Source organism: Coenobita brevimanus, chromosome 26 (assembly GCF_032717465.1).
Source record: "Coenobita brevimanus isolate Jiangsu-jjx chromosome 26, ASM3271746v2, whole genome shotgun sequence".
NCBI lineage: Eukaryota > Metazoa > Arthropoda > Malacostraca > Decapoda > Coenobitidae > Coenobita > Coenobita brevimanus.
In genome coordinates, this window is record NC_136979.1 from 12,027,052 (window position 1) to 12,045,762 (window position 18,711).

At 42.1% G+C, this 18,711-nt stretch overlaps 1 protein-coding gene and 1 non-coding gene across 2 annotated transcripts in view; one reads left to right on the top strand and one right to left on the bottom strand.

Moving 5' to 3' along the window:
• LOC145394070 (glutamine amidotransferase-like class 1 domain-containing protein 1) overlaps positions 1 to 15,166 on the top strand; it is a 326,615-nt gene extending 311,449 nt beyond the window's left edge. The window contains exon 7 of the mRNA XM_080268038.1: positions 15,099 to 15,166. Within this exon, the coding sequence (XP_080124164.1) occupies positions 15,099 to 15,117 (19 nt within the window). The 3' untranslated portion in view covers positions 15,118 to 15,166. The remainder of the gene's footprint in view (positions 1 to 15,098) is intronic.
• Positions 4,230 to 4,348, bottom strand: LOC145394232 (5S ribosomal RNA). Its single transcript, XR_013896339.1, has one exon. It is a non-coding gene; the product is annotated as a 5S ribosomal RNA (ribosomal RNA).
• Positions 15,167 to 18,711: the final 3,545 nt, after the last annotated feature.

The following is an 18,711-nucleotide window of genomic DNA, read 5'->3' on the forward strand; positions in this document are numbered from 1 at the left end:
AACTTGTGGATATTAAGAACTATTGTAACCTCAGAAATGGAAAATGTGAGTGCATTGAAGTACTTGGGTAGTGTGATGAGTAAGGACGGAAGTTTGGAGAGTGAAGTGCTTGAAAGGGTACAAGAGGGAAGAAAGGTTGCTGGTTCCTTGAAAGCAGTGATAAGAAACAGAGAAGCGAGCATGGAAATGAAAAAGCTACTACTGTACATGACAGTATTGTGATACCAACTCTAAAGTCTGGATGTGAAGCTTGGACCTTGTTGGAGGGACACAAGTCAAGAGTGAGAGCAGTGGAAATGAGTTATTTGAGAGGATCATGTGGAGTCACATGGACAGACAGACTGACAAATGAGGAAGTGAAGGAACGTTGTGGTGTGATTGTGGATGTGATAGGAAGCGTTAGGAGAAACACACTGAGGTGGTCTGGCCATGTGGAGAGGATGGAGAGCAGTGTTATAGTCAAGACCAGGCACCTCGAGACCAAGACCAAGACCAAGAATTTATGTCACTGCTGAATGAACAAAAAGTAGTTGCAGCCTGCAGGTGCTGCACTGCTGGTCAGTTTTCACAGGCATCTCGGCCCCTCGAGTGAGAGCAGTAGTACCGCCATCACCCAGTTGCAGATTATACATCGATGTGATACTCAACACTTTTTAAACAAATTTAAGTTGATTATCGCACATGAGTTGAATGAGGTCGAGGAGTTTCTGGGAAGACAATTACTAAGAAGAATGAAAGAGAGAAGAGAGCAATGGGGATAATTCCCAGGGCCAAAACTCAAGAGTATGGAGGGACCAGGGCCCACACCAGGACTGTGACAATTTTGCCTCTTTTTCTGGCCTGTGTCAAATGTTTTCCTGGCACCCCATGGCGCAGTCATAGCTCTCTACAGCCCTGCACATCAATGTTACAGCTTTTGAAAGTTTTTTTTAAGTTTTTAAACTTTTGAATGTATGGTTTTGAAGTTATAATGTATGGTGTTGCATACTCTGTCAGTGCCATCGTACTCATGGATAGCTGTATCTTCCTCCTGTGAAAGCTGGTTTTCGGAAGACTAATTTTCGCACTTCTCTCCAAGCTTTACGCATGCCCAAATGCTCCATACATAACATATTCATCTTTCGTTTCTCATGAACAGTCGAGGGGGACTACATATTTTTCAGGATAATTACACAACAGACCAAAGGGGTTGTGGGATAGAGATGGGAAACAAAAAATTTTCATGAATATAAAATATATATTTTACTTCCATAAGTACTCCAAATACTTTTACGGTCGTACCCACTATTTGTTTAGGAGAACAGTTTTCACTAACATTCCCTCTTGAAATGGGCCCTCATTCAAGTCTACTCACTGCCCTTCCTGCTATTACAGATGATTTATCCACCCCCATATGGCCCCCCCATTTTAGTGGGGCTAGAAATGCCACTGGACCACATGGCCATGGCCCCCCGCTCATAGGTGAATAAGTTGTATGAAATATGAGGGTGGCTGTGAAACACCAGAACATATTCTGATTTCTTCTAAAAAGGTCACAGAAGTCACTGCAGGCCTCTGTGATAGCCATTTGGAAGCTCTGAAGGGTCATAACTCGAAAGGTTGGAAGCCAGTGTTGTCTGACCAGGCCCCCATCGCTCCAATATCCTAGTTATGCCCCTGGAAGGGAGGAAATATATATACAAAATTTAATATATGTGAACAACTGAACATCTAGGTAAACAATTTCTGCTTTCATTGCTTCATTGGCATGAAGAAACAAACATAGGAAAATAAAAATTTTTGTGGTTATGTTTTCCGAACAAACTAGCTAAACCTGTGGTGTATGTGTACAAAGGATGCGGGGATTGCATACACCATACACGTATATGAAGTACACGGAGGTGAACAGAGCTGCAAACATGCATGCGTGCAAACGGAGATTATCACTGCGAGAATGGCCACATCATGCATGCTCTCTCGGCTTGCACGCACTCTGTCAGGGCCCGCAGGGCTCAGCTCATGCATCATCACCGTAGTGCTAGCCAGGCAGTATCTACAGACAGGACAACGCTGTATGGTGGGCTGTGAACCAAATCAGCCATGATTTCTCTCCATGTATGATCATAAATTCTGACCTTCCCCACACCGCGATGCACTTTGTAATGCTGGTCTCAACCTGGTTTCAAGCCAAAACTCCGAGACCAGAAGTTTCGAGACCAAGATCAAGACCAAGACCACATCAAGCGAGACCAAGATCAAGACCAAAACCACATCAAACTGGTCTCGAGACCTACAACTCTGATGGAGAGTGAGAGACTGATGAGGAGAGTGTATGTGAGTGAGGTGAAGGGGGGGGGAGGGAGGGGGGGGGCCAAGGATGAGATGGAGGGATGGAGTGGAGAGGTATATGAAAGAGGGGGTGTGAGCTGGAAATAGGGGAATGAAATGGCGGGGGACAGGGTGACATGGAGGCGATTTGTTTGTGGCCACCCCTTACGGAATTAAGGCATCTGACAATAGACAGATAGGTAGATAGTAACCTTAGACTTAAATCTGGTGAAGTACACTTAGATGTATGTTGGATAGAGCTGAAAAGAGAGTACAAACTATCTCCATGTGTGCTAATGACATGATTTTTTCATTTGCAGCAACATATTTTATTAGAGTTTTTCTGTAATAGAACCAGAAATTAAGCACCTTGTTCCTCAAAACATGCACAGGTGTCTCATTAATTTTCATAGTATCACATCCATTTATACACTAGAAAAACATTTTGACATTATTATTACAGCAAGTTTCAGTAAAAATTTCTGTTTTACTTGGTGCTGGAAATATTGTGGTAATTTTATTATGTTCAGTTAAAAACCTCTCTCAGTAAAACTGCCAGCGGTTATCTTTTGAGAAAAAACATTATTTTGAGAAAATATCTAATGTGAAGTAAGCAGCTGCATAATACTGCATGCACTCAGAATAATCTTGATTTCATAATTTTCTAAAATCTTTGAGCACTGAAAAATTCAATACATTATTTTAAATGCACAATACTTTATGAGGTCTGTCCCAGAAAGTATCTGACCTTAGGCTTTAAAAAAATATATAGTTAACCTATTGAGCTAGGACACTAATTCCTTTCAACATAGGCCCCTTCTGACTGGGCACACTTAGCCCAGCATTCTCTCCACTGCCTGAAACATTTTTCAAATCCGGTTTTCGGGATCTCCTGCAAGTGCTTCATCACATTCGTATATCTCTTCTCTCGTCTCAAATCGGAAACCCTTCAGCGGAGTTTTGAGTTTGGGGAATAACCAAAAGTCGCACAGAGCCAAGTCTGGTGAGCAGAGAGCCTGCCGGACCTGCAGGATGTGCCTGGCCAAAATTTCCTGAAACAGTTGAGAAGAATGGGCAGGGATGTTGTCACGGTGCGTCTTCCAACTTTCTGCTTTCCAAAGATATGGTCTCTTCCGCCGAACTGCATCACGAAGACAACAGATAACGTTGAGATAGTAATATTTGTTGACAGTCTGACCTTCTGGCATGTATCATGATGCACAACACCAAAGTAGTCAAAAAAAAAAAAAAAATCAACATGCATTTCACCTTGCTGCGGACCTGTCATGCTTTTTTTGGCCAAGGCGACCCTGCATGCTTCTACTGGGATGACTGTGCTTCGGTTTCTGGGTCATACCGATACACTCAAGACTCATCTCCAGTGATAATAGTCTTCAGAAAGTCTGGATCACGATTTGCACACTCCAACATGTCTTGAGCAACGTTCATCCGCAGAGCTTGTTGTTCATGTGAATCAAATGAAGCACTTGCAGAAGATACCAAAAACCAACTTTGACCATTGTTTCAGACAGTGGAAAGAATGCTGGGCTATGTGTGTCAAGTCAAAAGGGGCCTATTTTGAGGGGGATTAGTGTCCTACCTCAACAAATTAGCTATTTATTTTTTTTAGAGCCTAAGATCGGATACTTTCTGAACAGGCCACGTACATCTAGCAAATATTGTTTCCTTTAATGATTTGCTAGCAAAAGCAAAAACAACCATGCAGTACTGACACTGATAATGACAACTATTTACTGTATTTGCTGCCTATAAGATGCACACCCCCCTCCCCCCCAAAAAATATTCATTCATTCATTCATTGCCAGACGCCATGTATCCCAGACAGGGTGGCCAAGGGCTGAGAGTTAATTGTTTTACAGGGAGGGGCACTAATCCTCCACCAACCCCACTTGACGTAGGGATGCCAACAGCATCTGGTGTTCCCAGGCGGTCACCCATCCAAGTACTAACCAGACCCAACGTTGCTTAACTTCGCTGATCGAACGGGAAGCGGTGTACTCAACGTGGTATGCCCATACATATATATATATATGTATATATATATATATATACAGTATATATATATTTGAAAATTACCCTGCATCCAACAGGCCTGTATCGCTGACAGGAGACTGAGTGCCACAGACATGAGGTTTATAGCATAGGGGTCAGGGTGAGGTGCTGTCAGCTGTAGTCCACCCAACACAGATATTCAGTTTGTGTTACTAGTAAGATTATTAACCTGTTATCTGCGTATGGCGATTTTTTGGAGGTGTCCGTGGTGTGCAGACATAAAGGTAAAAATGAAATTTCCCAAAAGGCAAATTTTGTCTTAGGAATTGAGAGAACACATGCCAAAGTATATAGTAACGAAATATTACCTCAATATTTACCTTGGTAAAGCCATGGATGAACATCGAAGTTTTTGATTCCCTATTGGAATGTATGGTTTTCGTTTTCTTTTTCAGTTTCGGTTTTGAAAGCTAACATATGCTTGCATGGGTCGGCCCTGGTCACCATGGTACTATATTCGAAATTTACTTGTGCAGCCAGGGCTGTATTGAGCAGTTGCACTCGAAACAGCCCAGGCTGTATAGAGCAGTTAATGGGTTAAGACAGTAATACAACACAAGTTATATCATGCAGAATGATGTCAAGCTTCTAGCAGAGTTATTGAAGACATAAAATAATGGCTAGGCTTATGGCCGTACACTGACGAAGCTCAGAACATTTCAGCATACCTGCTTCCCCCAGCAAACATAACCTACACAAGATATTGGTACATTTTTTGTATTATTTACCTTAACAACTGTACTAAACACATCAGTATACCATACAAATGAGAATCATTCCTAGAAAGGCCAAGGAAATTCTAAGAGAATTTCAAACACTAGTTGCCATTTGTATTGAGCAGACAAACGATAACAGTGATGGTGCTGCACCCCAGTTGCCAAATGCAGCATCACAAAACATCACAGCAGACATGCAGTAGTTTTGCATGTTACCTGTACTTTTCATAACCAAAACAACCAACACAGGACACACCACACAGCTGTTCTGGTTAGAGGTAGAGTTTACAATATTCTAGCATTTTAAACTTACTTTTGTCACTAACCCATGGCTCAAAACCAACACAGACACTGCTATACAATTGCATTCAAGCTCAGTGTCATTGATTACACAAAGGAACATGGCAACTGGGTGGCAGAGCGGTATTTTGGGCTGCCACCCATAAAAAAAATGATACAAACGTGGAGAAAACAAGAGCGCAGCTGAAAAATGCTCAACATAGTAAACACAAACTCTGCAGAGGAACTGTAAAATGGCCAGAAATTGAAGAATTAAAATTGGTATTAAATTAAAGGAGTCTGGGCAATGCAGTATCTACAAAAATGAATATAAACCAATCGAGGCAGATAGCAATGAAAAGAGGTATCAGTGACTTGACAGGTTCAGTATTTTGATGCACAAGATTAATGAGGAGAAATAACCAGTGTATGTGGGCTAGAACAAAAATATCACAAAGGATGCCAGCTGAATATGAAGATAAAATACCATAGTAGTTGAATCATTTAAAAAGTGTGGTATTAGTAATGACCTTGATGTTACTCAGGATGATTTATTGTTTGAAGACAGTGATGGTTCAGTTTCTGATTCATAGAATGCCAGGAGAGAGGAGATTCATTTGGATGACAGCAGTGACAATCTGTTTTCAGGCTTTGGGGATGAAGATTTACCGGTACCTGACACTGAAGAAGATGATTTTGTGGGCTTTGATGATGATGATTAAATCATTTATGGGAAGCCTATATTTTTTTCTTAATGATATTCATTGTAGTGTCAGTTTAAGTCCCGTCCAGACGATCGAGCAATGCCCGCGGGCACAAGCGAGCAGTTTGCCTGTTGACGGGCTCACCGCTTGTGCCCGCGGGCAAATGCGTAAATTGCCCGTGGCAATTTACACATTTGCCCGCGGGCACAAGCGGTGAGCCCGTCAACAGGCAAACTGCTCGCTTGTGCCCGCGGGCATTGCTCGATCGTCTGGACGGGCCTTTATATTAGCAGTTTTTTTCTTATTGCCTGCTGTGTACTAATATGCAATGAAATACTGGTATTTGCTTTTACTGATGCATGGGCATGACACTAGAATTTACTTCTGAATGCTTGTATCAGTTTTTACTGAAATACTGATATTTCCTGTGTGTGGATGTGCTGGAGTTGCAAGATTTCATTCAGATTTACAGTACTGTATTGTTTTTTGCTTTTTGCCTTGTACAGTTTTTACTGAAATACTGACATTTCCTTTGTTTGCATGTACAGGACTACTGGAATGCATTTAGATTTGTGGAATTGCACAGCATTTTACTGCTTGTTTTGTACAAGTACCAGATTTTACAGAAATATTTGCTTTGCCTGGATGAACGATAGCTGTAGGTATTTACCCAGATTTCTAGTGTTGGTATTTTGGTGCTTGCTTTGTGTGTGTGTTTGCTGATATGTCAGAATTAGCTTTGTCTGCATGAATGGTGTGGGACTTTATTTACCAAGAAGTATTTCTGTTTTGTTGCTTGCTATGTACCAGTGTTCACTGATACCAGTAGATTTCTGTTTATCCATTGTGAATTTATTTTATGAGCAGGTATTGTTCCCCCAAAAAACATTAAAATAATTTTCAGTAAATGTATGATGAAATGTACTAAAATTCTTTTCCAAAAATTTCCTTGTAAAACAGGGGTGCATCTCATAGGAAGTTGCTTCTTATAGGATGGCAAAAACGGTATTAAGTGTGCTGCAGGAATTCAGCAAATTGAATAATGTGCCATAAAGTGAAATCAGTTATGGAGCACAGCCCTAGACTAAGTCAAGTGGCACTAGCTGTCCCCACCAGAATTTTAGCCCTGCCACTAATAGGCAAGCAACTTCATACCTAGCAACACTAATAATTTGACTACTGCAGCAGAATCCCTTGGAGCATCAGTAATGGTATCTGTACAGTAAAAATAAAAATGTATCAAGATCACCCACCTGGAGGTAGTCAATTGCTTATAGAAACATAAATGGCCAGCCACCTTAACCCCTCTGTGGCCGCCAGTGTTGAATGATGTTTAGCCGATCAATGGCCACAGACGTCGTTTGAGCGCAGCCTATAAAAAACTGCAAAAATTTTTGGGAACTGAACGAATGTTCTGAACATCTTCACACTGACCTACACTACACTCCCATACACCTCATCAAGCATTTCAAAGCCTGCTGCTGTGATGAGTGAATTTTCTATTTTTTCACTCCTAGCCATGCCTAAACAAGCACAACTACACCCATTATCTCGACCCAGGCAGAACATATCATCTTTGTCCTCTCTTGCAAAATGCACACAACCACCTGTTTACGATTATAAAGTAATACAGGCACATACAAAAAAGACATGATAATGAGTGAAAAATACATTTTTGTCTTGGTACCTCTACCTATTTGCTCAAGTTTGCTGTAATGGTTTGGATCATTTGATGCAGTGCAACTTGTAGAAAACTGTGAAAACCTTCGGGAAGTGAACGATAATCTGGGACATGAGACTGACCTTGACTTCACCCTCTCACATATCATCTGTCAGTTCACCACCTGCTGTCATGACGAGTGGATGTAGATTTTTTCTCTCGTGGCCATGCCTAAAAACACAGTAACTTACACCCATTATCTCGGCTTAGACATAAAATACAATCTTTTTCCTCCCTTGCAAAACACATTCAACCACCCTGTTTACGAGACAGCAATATATATTGCAAAAATAACAGGGTAAAATGATGAAGATGAATGTAAAATGATAGAGAAAGATGAACATGTTATTTTGGAAAAAATACGTTTTCCCCCGTCTGTAAACTTATTTATTTCTGCCCTGTATCTGCATTCATAATAATTAGACTTCTGAAACTGCATTACGATTCTATTTGTAGCCATGCTCGTGGTGTGGGAGCTTGAAGTTGCGACTCAACTTCCGTATTGCTAATCGGATCTGACCCTCCACTTTATTCTCCTGTGGCAGAGTCTAACCTTGGAGGACGTGCAGTTTTCTCATTTAGGACCGAAAATTCAACTCTTTTGCTCCCTTTTCCAAGCATGGGCACAACGATAACGCAAAAAATAACTCAAAACTACCATAAACATATATCGAAAAGGTGAAAAAATATTCATATTTTTTTTTTCCAGCCATTCCTAACAGATTATATACTGAAATCATTCAATATCATCATATCTCATATATGCACAACATTTCAGCACCATTCGTATTGTTTGTGGAAGTAAAAAAAAAAAATAACAACACCTGCCAAGTTGCATCGCAACAGCGCCCCTGGGCGGCGATATCGGTTGCCGATATTTCTGCAACTTCCGTGCTCCATTGCAAGCCATAAAATGCGTCTAGGAAGCTGGGATTTGTACTGTTAGGTGCATCTGAACTTTCTCTTCAATATGGTAAGAAAACAAAGTCAGTTTTCGAAACTTAAAAAAATGGCCCCAGCGTCGGTCTGGTGTGCACGGTAAATTCTGGGCCTTCGGCCACGGAAGGGTTAAGATGGTCTAATACAGTCTGCCAAACATGATTAATTGCTTCCCTGCCCCTACCGTGTTAGAGAAATTTCATGTTACAGGGAGTTTTGAAACCCCCTATTTCCTTCCGCACCCCTGCCCAAAGTCCACCTTTTCCCCCCTTGTGGTGCAAAAATTTTTTATACGCCCCAGTTTTAACCTCCTAGAAAGCATTAATGTGGTTCAAAAAAATTATAACAGTATTATTACAGTTAAGAACCACATTTATTTACCTCATGAGAGGATAAGAGGAGCTGGCAGAGTGGGGAGGCAGGCGGGAGCAGGGAGTGTCCTGATTGACAGAGTAGTTCAAAAGTCTGAATGCTGAGGCATGATTACCTGGGAGGTAGATGACGCCCACTGGCAAGGCAATGCTCCTATGATTCATTTCATCACCGCCTGCCTGGTTCAAAAAACCGTGTTAGCTTCATCAATGGCTGTGTTAGAAGTGATATCACTTCCGGAAAATTATACCATGTTAGACCATTTTCGTGTTAAGGAAAACTGTGTTAGACGACGATAGACTGTACCTGAATTGTGCCAGCCAGCAGCAACACTGTAGCAGCATTAAATCTTTTCATCATACAGGGTGCCCTTGTTATAAAGATGAGATGGGTTTGGGAAAACCCACTGATGAGCGGGGGTATTGGTTACTGGGGACGTTAAAACATAGAAAGTACAGTAATCCCTCATTATACGATGGGGTTCGGTTCCTGAAAACCCCATCGTAAAGCAATCCAACGTATAGCAATCCCATTATAACATGGAGTCAATGGGGATACGTTAGATGTGCCTAAACTCTCACATACACACACCTTAGCACTCACATACATGAAATATCCTTATGTTTAAACGTTTAAAGTAACACATTAATAGTGAATAAAGAGAAAAAAACATGAAAACTACAGTATACAGTAGTTCTTACCTTTATTGAAGCAAGCAAGGGTTGTTTATGTGGTTCCTAGACAATTCGCCATGAAGTCGACAATTCGCCGTTATAATATAGACGTTCCCCGTCAGGACAATTCCCCGTCATTCTATAAATATACTTATTACTGATTAACTGATACTTTAATAACTAATTTTCAGGGGGATCTATCAAAGTCTGTTTTCATCCAATAGCATTGGCTTCGGATATCATTTGTAAGTTGCACTTTTAGACAATATTTAACTTGTTTCTACATTGCTGTAGTTGACTTTGAATTATGTTCTAGCATCATCCATAGCTGTTTTCATTAATTTCCATTGGTACTACAACATCCTGGGTATATTTTAAAATGACTTTGAAGAGGTACAAGTACAGTACTAAAAAACTAGTGTACTTCCTAAATAAACTGATATGAAAATAAACGACTGGGAATCATCCTGACAACGAAAAGTCCCGATGGCGAATTGTCTTGTTATTGTTGTGATGGCGAATTGTCCCGAAACATTTATATAGACGTAATATGAAGATTATTCGTATAATTCCAAAGTATGTCGATCGTTCACTTAAGGTAATTAGGCATTTATATAAATGCCATTGTCTCGTATGTAGCCTTATTCTAAGATGAAGGAATGATCATAAATCAGCTGATTCACGTTTCAATAGTAATCACTTTAATATCCAGACGCCCAATATCTGAACATCCCCACTAACCGGACATAATCGTCCCAGGATCCAATATTCCCAAAATGGTCTGAACCCCCCCCCCCCAATGAATTTTTCCCGCCTGTAATTTGAACTTGCCGCGCATTGTTGTGGCGCGTCATTCCTCCGACATCCAATAGAGCACCGCTGCATCCTCTCCACTTTCCGCCTGTCTCTCGCTGCGAGTGCACACTTGTCGTTATGGCTGCTCACGTGATCGCTTTTGTGGTGGTGCCTTACCTGCTGCAGGCACTTTTGCTGCTCTCAGGCCTCCTCTTAGTGTGTGTGATGATGGCCCCGCCACCTGAGAAAAGGAAGAGAGTGGTGTTGACTCTGGAGAAGAAACGGGAGATATTGGAGAAAGTAGATGCGGGGTGGTCTTCTTCCCGCATTCTCCGTGAGTTTAACCTGGCCCGGTCTACTTTGTTCGATATTAAGAGATCCCGAGACAAACTCATGCAGTACACGGCTGACTTCTCGTCGAGAAGCAAACACAACGTGGAGAGGAAGGTGATGTTTACCCCCAAGTTTGCAGAAATCGACCGATCCACGTTGATTTGGTATCGACAACAACGTGCTGCTGGTGTGATGGTACGTGGACCGGAGCTGAAGGCTGCGGCTGAGAAGTTCGCCAGGCTTCACGACGCCCTAGACTTCAAGGCATCCGAGGGTTGGCTCTTTGCGTTCAAGTTACGGCATGGCCTTACCAACCGTAAAGCTCATGGCGAAGCATTGGACGCTAACGAGGATGGAGTTAACGAGTTTCGGCACAAGGTGAAGGGCTTGATCAACAGGGAGGGCCTTACTCTCGGTCAGGTCTACAACACAGATGAAACTGGCCTATTCTATCGCTCGCTGCCAACGAACACTCTAGCTAAAGAGACGGAGAAGCGTGTACCGGGCCGCAAGCTCTCCAAGGAACGGATATCTGCTTTGTTTTGTGCCAATGCTAACGGCATGCACCGGCTTAAGCCTGTTGTTGTTGGCCGCTCAAAGCAGCCTCGGTGTCTTCGTGGGGTGATGGATGTCCTTCCTGTCGTCTGGTACCATTCTTTGAAGGCATGGTTTACAGCTGTGATCTTCAAGGACTGGTTCCACCGCCACTTCGTCAAGGAGGTCATTACCAGACGAAGACACTGGGAATCCCGCGCGACCAGGTTTATAAAGGCCCTCCTTCTCCTCGACAATGCACCTGCCCACCCGTGCGACAAGGACTTGGTTGCCGAAAATGGCCGGATTAGGTGCATGTTTCTGCCACCTAATACGACTGCTCTCATCCAACCAATGGACCAAGGAGTGATCGTGGCAACAAAGCGCCTATACCGTCGGAAGTTCCTGGACGAGGTGATGGTTGTTCTCGAGGACGAGGACGAGCGCAGGGAAAGACGGGACACATGAGGCAAGCGGACTTTGGAAAACCTTCGCTGCTACAACATCAAGTCTGCGCCGAACAACTGGGCTAGTGCATGGAAGGAAGTCCCTGTGAAGACTCTGGAAAATGGTTGGTCTCGTATGCTTCTCGGAACGGATGTGGAGTACGATTTTCTAGGGTTTGACGTGGATGACTTCCATGCACGGCTACGTACGCACGGCGACGATGTTGATGTGGACGATGTTCGTGAGTGGTTGGATGATGACGAGGGCGATCCTGGGTATCAGATGTTGTCTGATATCGAGATCGCGTCTTCAGTTGCAGGTGTCAGTACCGAACTTGAAGATTCCGACGAGGAAGGCGACGATGATGCGGACTCCTCTCAGCAGGACATTACTCCAGCCATCCCCAAGCTGAGCGCACTCTGGGAACATCTAGAATTCGTCCTAGACTACCTGGAACACCCAGACTGCGACAGGGAGATGGGGCCCTTGGGACTCGTGGAGGAAGTGCGTGCTTTCAGGCAGGGCATCATCAATCGTCAGAATCGTCGGTCATTGCGTCAATCAACCATTGACATTTTTTTCAGGCCTGTGGCCCCCGCTGTGCCCAGCCCTGGCTCCACTCCGTTGCCTCCCCAAGACGGGCCCTCATGCTCCGAGCCACAGCCCAGCACATCAGCCACGGTGGAGTCACCGCTCGACGTGAGTTTGCGGCTGTCTTCAGAGTCGTCTGCAGTGGGTACTCCATCACCACGACCCAGCGATGCACCCCTAGGTCACCTGCCAGTGATACTCTCGGACTCTGACAGTGAATAAACAGCAAGAACTTCTCCACTAGACCACATGGGAATTTAGAGTGTTGTGCAGTGAAAAAAACAGTGTGTTGTGTCGAGGATTTACAGTTGTGAGAGAAAAGACTCAGTTGAAACAAAATTTAACGTAAATAGACTTGTTTGTTTTGGCTTTGGAAAATTATTAGAAGAATGGGAAAAGTTAAAGTGCAACACTTAGTAAGCTACAATGGAGCATTAGTTAGACAAGAGTGCGCACTGTGAAGAGAACAGACTTCTGTGTGCGATTGACTAAGTTCGGTGCAAGACTTCAGGAACAGTGTACTGCAAGTGCTTCAGGAAATCCTTCTTACTGTCAGAGTCCGAGAGGAGGCGGTTATTCATCGAGGTGGCCATGGACTTGCTGTGAGTAGGCAGAATGTTTCATACTGTACTTTTTTCCATACTATACATACCTCATTTCACTCTTTAATGTCCTTTATTGGTGTGAATAGAGTGTTAGGAGCAATGCATGTGCAGTGGGAAGATGTTTTTCTGAGTTAGGCTAGGTTAGGGTCCATAAGTACCAGTCCGGGAGCCAGTCATCAGAATGTTTATTATTGTATGAACCTACTTCTAAACTCTCATTTTATGTTTCTTTTGCATTTATTTCAGTCATTTATATATCTTACTGGTGTGATTTGGGTCTTAAATAGGTGCTATGCATGTCCAGAGGGAGTTTTATAGGTGTTTCTCTGAGTTAGGGTCCATAAGTACAAGTCCATAAGCTGGGGCCCAATATCCGGACAGGACCACTATCCTGACCTGCCTATGGCTCTGTTACGTCGGATATTGGAGTGATTACTGTACTATTATTTTTTCATTTAATGCTAATGATTTGATGCCATATTTTACATTTACTAAACAATAAACCACCATCACGTTTATAACTTACATAATTCAAAAACTAGTGTACTAACTGATACGTAAGTAAATGACGGGGAATCGTCTTGACGGCGAATTGTCCCGACTCAGCCTCACAGTCACAGCCCTCACTCATCAATGTCAGAACTGGCTGCCTGGGCAGGGCTGGCTGGCTGGGCAGAGCTAGCTAATGAGGCTGGACCAGTGGACAAGTGTGTGTGGTCCATTGCCGACAGTGTGAGGATGTTTTTGTTGTGTTTGCACATTTGCTGTTCACTGAGCCGCGAATGATCCATCGTTGTAGCAAATCGTTCCCATTGTATCGTGGGCATAGGGTACTAAAATTTTGACATTGTATAAGCGAAATATCGTATAAAGAGGCATCGTATAATGCGGGATTACTGTAGTATGGGGATGCGTTTGGGAGCCTTGGTATCCCCTCCCCCCCAACCAATTCCAAAACCCATGCAAATGAGTCCAAAAACAAGTTTCTAGCTCACCTAAACCCTCAGATAGCTTTAAAACAAGCTAAACTAAGCCTAAAAGCAGTTTATAACTCACCTACGCCCAAAATTAAAATCTGAAAATCATCAAAAGTAAGTAAGTCTGGAAAAAATCAACTTAGTAAGCTGTACCCAAAAATGACAGTGTTCACCCCACCTACCGGTATGAGTAAAACACATTAATTTCTAAAAACAGTTAATGAATGAACTTAAACACAAAAATTAAGTCTAAAATATAATAAAAATCAGTTAAACAAAAATTAAGCCTAAAGTATCATCAAAATCAGCTTTAAAAAAATTTAAGATCACTGGGGACTGGCCATTGATAGGCAGGGAAGGATGTTACTTTCTTTACATTGCAAGGGTGGGGTATTACTGTACATACTGTTGAATGGCACAAAAAACACACAGAATATGCCTCTGCTATTATCCATATACTGTACATGGTTGAGACTGCATTGGCTCAGTGAAAGGACAGTGAACTGATAAAGACAGTGGAATTGTGATTTTACTGCAAATAGAAAGTGACTGCAAACAGAGTACATCTTTCAACTGGTAAAATTTTTGTTACAGTGATAGAACACACAACCTCCAGATGTAATCTTCAGTTTTATGACTGAGACTCAGATGTTTCTAAAGGACGCCCTTACGGGAATGGGGGCTCATGAGCCAGGCCAAATACGGTAGTTAGGTTGTGTTGACTCATCACAACCTAAGGAAGTTATAATATCATATTTAGATTCATGATCACAAATCACATAAAAAAAAAAAAAAATGGGTTGTGTTATCACAGTTGAGTGACTACTGTACCATAATTTATTTTGAAATACCAAGGGACATGCACATTTGCTTTTATACGAGTGTTTTAGATTTTTCCACCCCATTTAAAAATGGAATATTGGATTATGGTAATAATGATGGTTATCTTCCTGCTGTAGGTAATGGGAAAGGAGTTGAGGATGCTAATGCTGATTATAGTATTTATTATTATTATTTTTATTTTTGTTGCAGACAGAGCAAGGCTAAGTGAAAGGAAGAATGTGGAGCATACCAGCAGATCTCAAAGGAAAGGAGAAAAGGTGTGAGAAGGTTATATTATTTTTATTAGTTATTATTATTATTATTTTTTTTTAAGGAAATCTTACAACTAACCATGATTGTCAGGGCTCTCAGCTTCCTTGTGGCATGTTTATAGCCTTTTTTTAACCACTGATTAAAGATGTAATCTTAATTAAGATATTTAGCTCAAACACTATTTACTGGTACTCCTTATTCGTATGGTAGTTGTCCCTCCATATTCACTGGGGTTAGGAAACACAAACCCCATAAATTGAGAATTTCTCCAAATAATTAAAACTCCTCTAAATGGGCCCTGCAGTTGTAATTTGACTACAGTGGTTCCTTAAGTTATGTGGTTAATAGGTAACCCCAGGGTGATATGCAAGTGTTTACTGTGTACGTGGTGATCCAGGCTGATTTATAAAATGATGATCCATTAACCATTCTGACCCTAATTTAGCTACTAAAGACCCTGTATGACACCATCTTGAGTAACTGATCATTCTGAAGATTACTGTACAGTATAGCCAGCTATACAGAGGTAGAGCAGATATAAGACAGTAATATTAAAGAGGTTTAAAGCAACATACAAGATTGCCAACATTCCCAAGAGAATGCAAAATGATCTTCACACAGCTACAGTACAGTGACATGTTTCAGTGCAAATTGCCATCATTAATGGACATTGAAAAAAAAAAAATCTGCTTCTAATATGGTTTGACATTTGACCTCATAAATCCCTTGAAAAGGTGTAAACAAAGAACATATACATACATCATGTAATCCTGTGTTTCCCCATGAGCAGCACAGGAGCCCTGGGCTAGGCAAGTTGGTCCTGACATTTAAGATGTGAGTGACCTGCCTCACTCATCCCTACATGGCATTTTGTGAGCAATAAACCCCAACCATCCCTTGGATATAAACCTACACAGGCTTAGTCCAACTGGAGCGCCTTAATTACCCACTGAACCACCAGGTGCCATAGTTTGGTTTTATGCTTACCACCCAGTGTAGTAAATGGTTTCCTGTTGTACAAGAAACCATTTGCCGCTCAACATAGAGTCACCTGTAGACAGAAGGAAGAGGAAGGAAAAAAGGAAAGACACACAGAAGAGAAAGGAAGGTAGAGAGGAAAGGGTAGTCACTTGAGAGCAGCACTACACTGAGTGAGTGGATGGTGAGCACCCCCACCTACCACCGAAACAAAAGAAAGAAAAAAAGACAAAAAAAAAAAAAAAAAGGAATCTAGGGCCATTGGTCTAAGGAACAGTTGTGCCAAGTTTAAAGTGAACTGGTGAAGAAATAAAGTATTGGCAACAAGCTGAAAAAGCATTTCAAAGAAAGAAATAGGGGAAATAGTGTAGCTCTCCACACTTTGGTGTGGAGACCTAGTAAGTGGAAAATATCTCACCATAAGTGACAGTGTCGGCTGGCTTGTTGAACAAGAGGAGAGGGATTTGATACTGAGGAGTTGAGGATGGGACTTGTCTCCAACTGCTCGCTGCTGGTGCAAGTCACTAGTTTCATGTGCCACCAAATCACTGTTATTGCCATCTTAGGGGTCTGCAGCAGGTGATGTGGTGGTCTCTTGCATGAATGTTAAAGCATGCAGGGCAGGTTGGGTAGACAAGCTGGGACAGGAAGTGAGGAAAGGGTAACTGATTGGGCTACAGGTGGAAAGTAGGAGATGAAGCGATGCCGTAATCACTTGGTGATACTCTCGTCGAGTTTACATTGTACTGGGTGAAAAATCCCATCAGTGTGGTCACTTAACTACAAACAGCAAGAGAGGTTGAAGATTTTCAGTAGCTCATCCATAATGTTATCAGCCATGTGGAGTACACAACACGGAGACTGGTGACGGGTCCTGCATTGAGGCAGGCCGTCCCTCGGCACACTGAAATACTTGTTGCGTCTTTGCTACCTCCTCCTCCTGAACTTGGGTGATGATATAATTTGTTGACAAGTCACTGGTGTCTTCTAGTAGCTCCAGTATCCTCTCTCTTGTAATTTCTCCAAATCCTTCCCCTGGTAAACAATAGGCTACTTCCATCACAACAGTCAGTGGGTCAGAAGGCGGGTGTGGTGAAGACAGGTAAACATGAGGCAATACCTTTCTCCAGTCTTATTTTGTTACCATGTTTTATCACCACAGTGATCTCTCCATGTGTGGTCCTCAGGTCAGGGTAGAAGGACATGCAGAGGATTGTTGAAGCATCATGGCAGCAATGACATCATTGCACAGGTGACTGAGATATCCCACAGCTCAGACAGATATGAGAACTGGTTTGATCCAGTTGTGGATCATACAGTTGTCTTGATACTACATGTAAGGGTGTGCTTGCTGATCCCACATATCATGTGGGAATACTGTACAGTATGCGATTGCTTAAAAACATTTTGTAATGCATCAAGGCCTCACCAGACATTAGAGTCGACTTTAAAGTAATTTCCAGGTGCTTTATTAAAGCAGGTTGTTGAATCATGCTGAAATACATCTAAAACTAGTGTAGTCTGAGATTGTTTATTAACCTATGAATAACCAAAACTGACAACAGCAGACAGTGAATAGGGAGGGATGACTATAGTATTGTAGTAGTAATACACAGTAAAAGTAGTAGTAGTAGTAGTACTGTAGCAGTAGTAGTAGTAATGGTAGTAGTTGCATCCTTATCCACATCTGAATGTGAACCCAGTGGACTGCATGCTGAAGTTACCCACCAGCTGCTCACCATCCTCCTTTCTGGGGATAGGGAAACGTGTTGAAGGACAGGCAGCAGAGCACCGTGGTTGTATCAGTGCCACCACATGAAGGCGTCTTTCTCAAGCACCATAGCACTCCTTACAATTACTGGACCTTACTGTATGTAAAGGGCCTTACTGTATGTAAAATTACTGGAACTTACTGTGTGTAAAATGGAAAGGAATGAGGTCACTGCAGGTTACAGATAACCTTTCTAACACTTACTGGTATAGGTACTGTCGCATGCAGAAACTTGCCAGCAATCCCCTAGTGGCATCATCCTGCCACCTGTATATCTCAGTTCTCCCCGGAATTCAAAGTATTCTTCCTTTCGTTCAATACACTTTTCTTGTGTGCTTCATAAAATATTTTCACGTAACGCCTCACACTGCCACATTTAACGGGGAAGTGTTGACAGCATTTGATTATAGTGGTACTGTACTCAGTGAGCACATATTAATAGAGTTCATTCCTGCAGTTGGTTTTAATCCTCTCAGATCAGGGACAGATGTCATATTTATATCTTGTTGCTGTCAGAGAGTTTTATTCAGCTCAGAAGAGATTTTATTTAAGTTGACGGGTGAGATGAAGGTTTCATAAACCTCATAAGTGCGTGAGGTGTCCTCCAAACTGATTAAAATCATCTGGCAGTAGTAGGAATAAACTAATGTAATCTGATTCATCTGGCAGTGGTAGAAATAAAACTAATGTCATCTGATTCAAGTTTAAGGAATTAAGTTCATTGATACAAAAACAAGATGCTGAGGGTCACTGCACAATGAACATTGGTTCATTATGTAAACCCTAAAGTCTGATGATGTA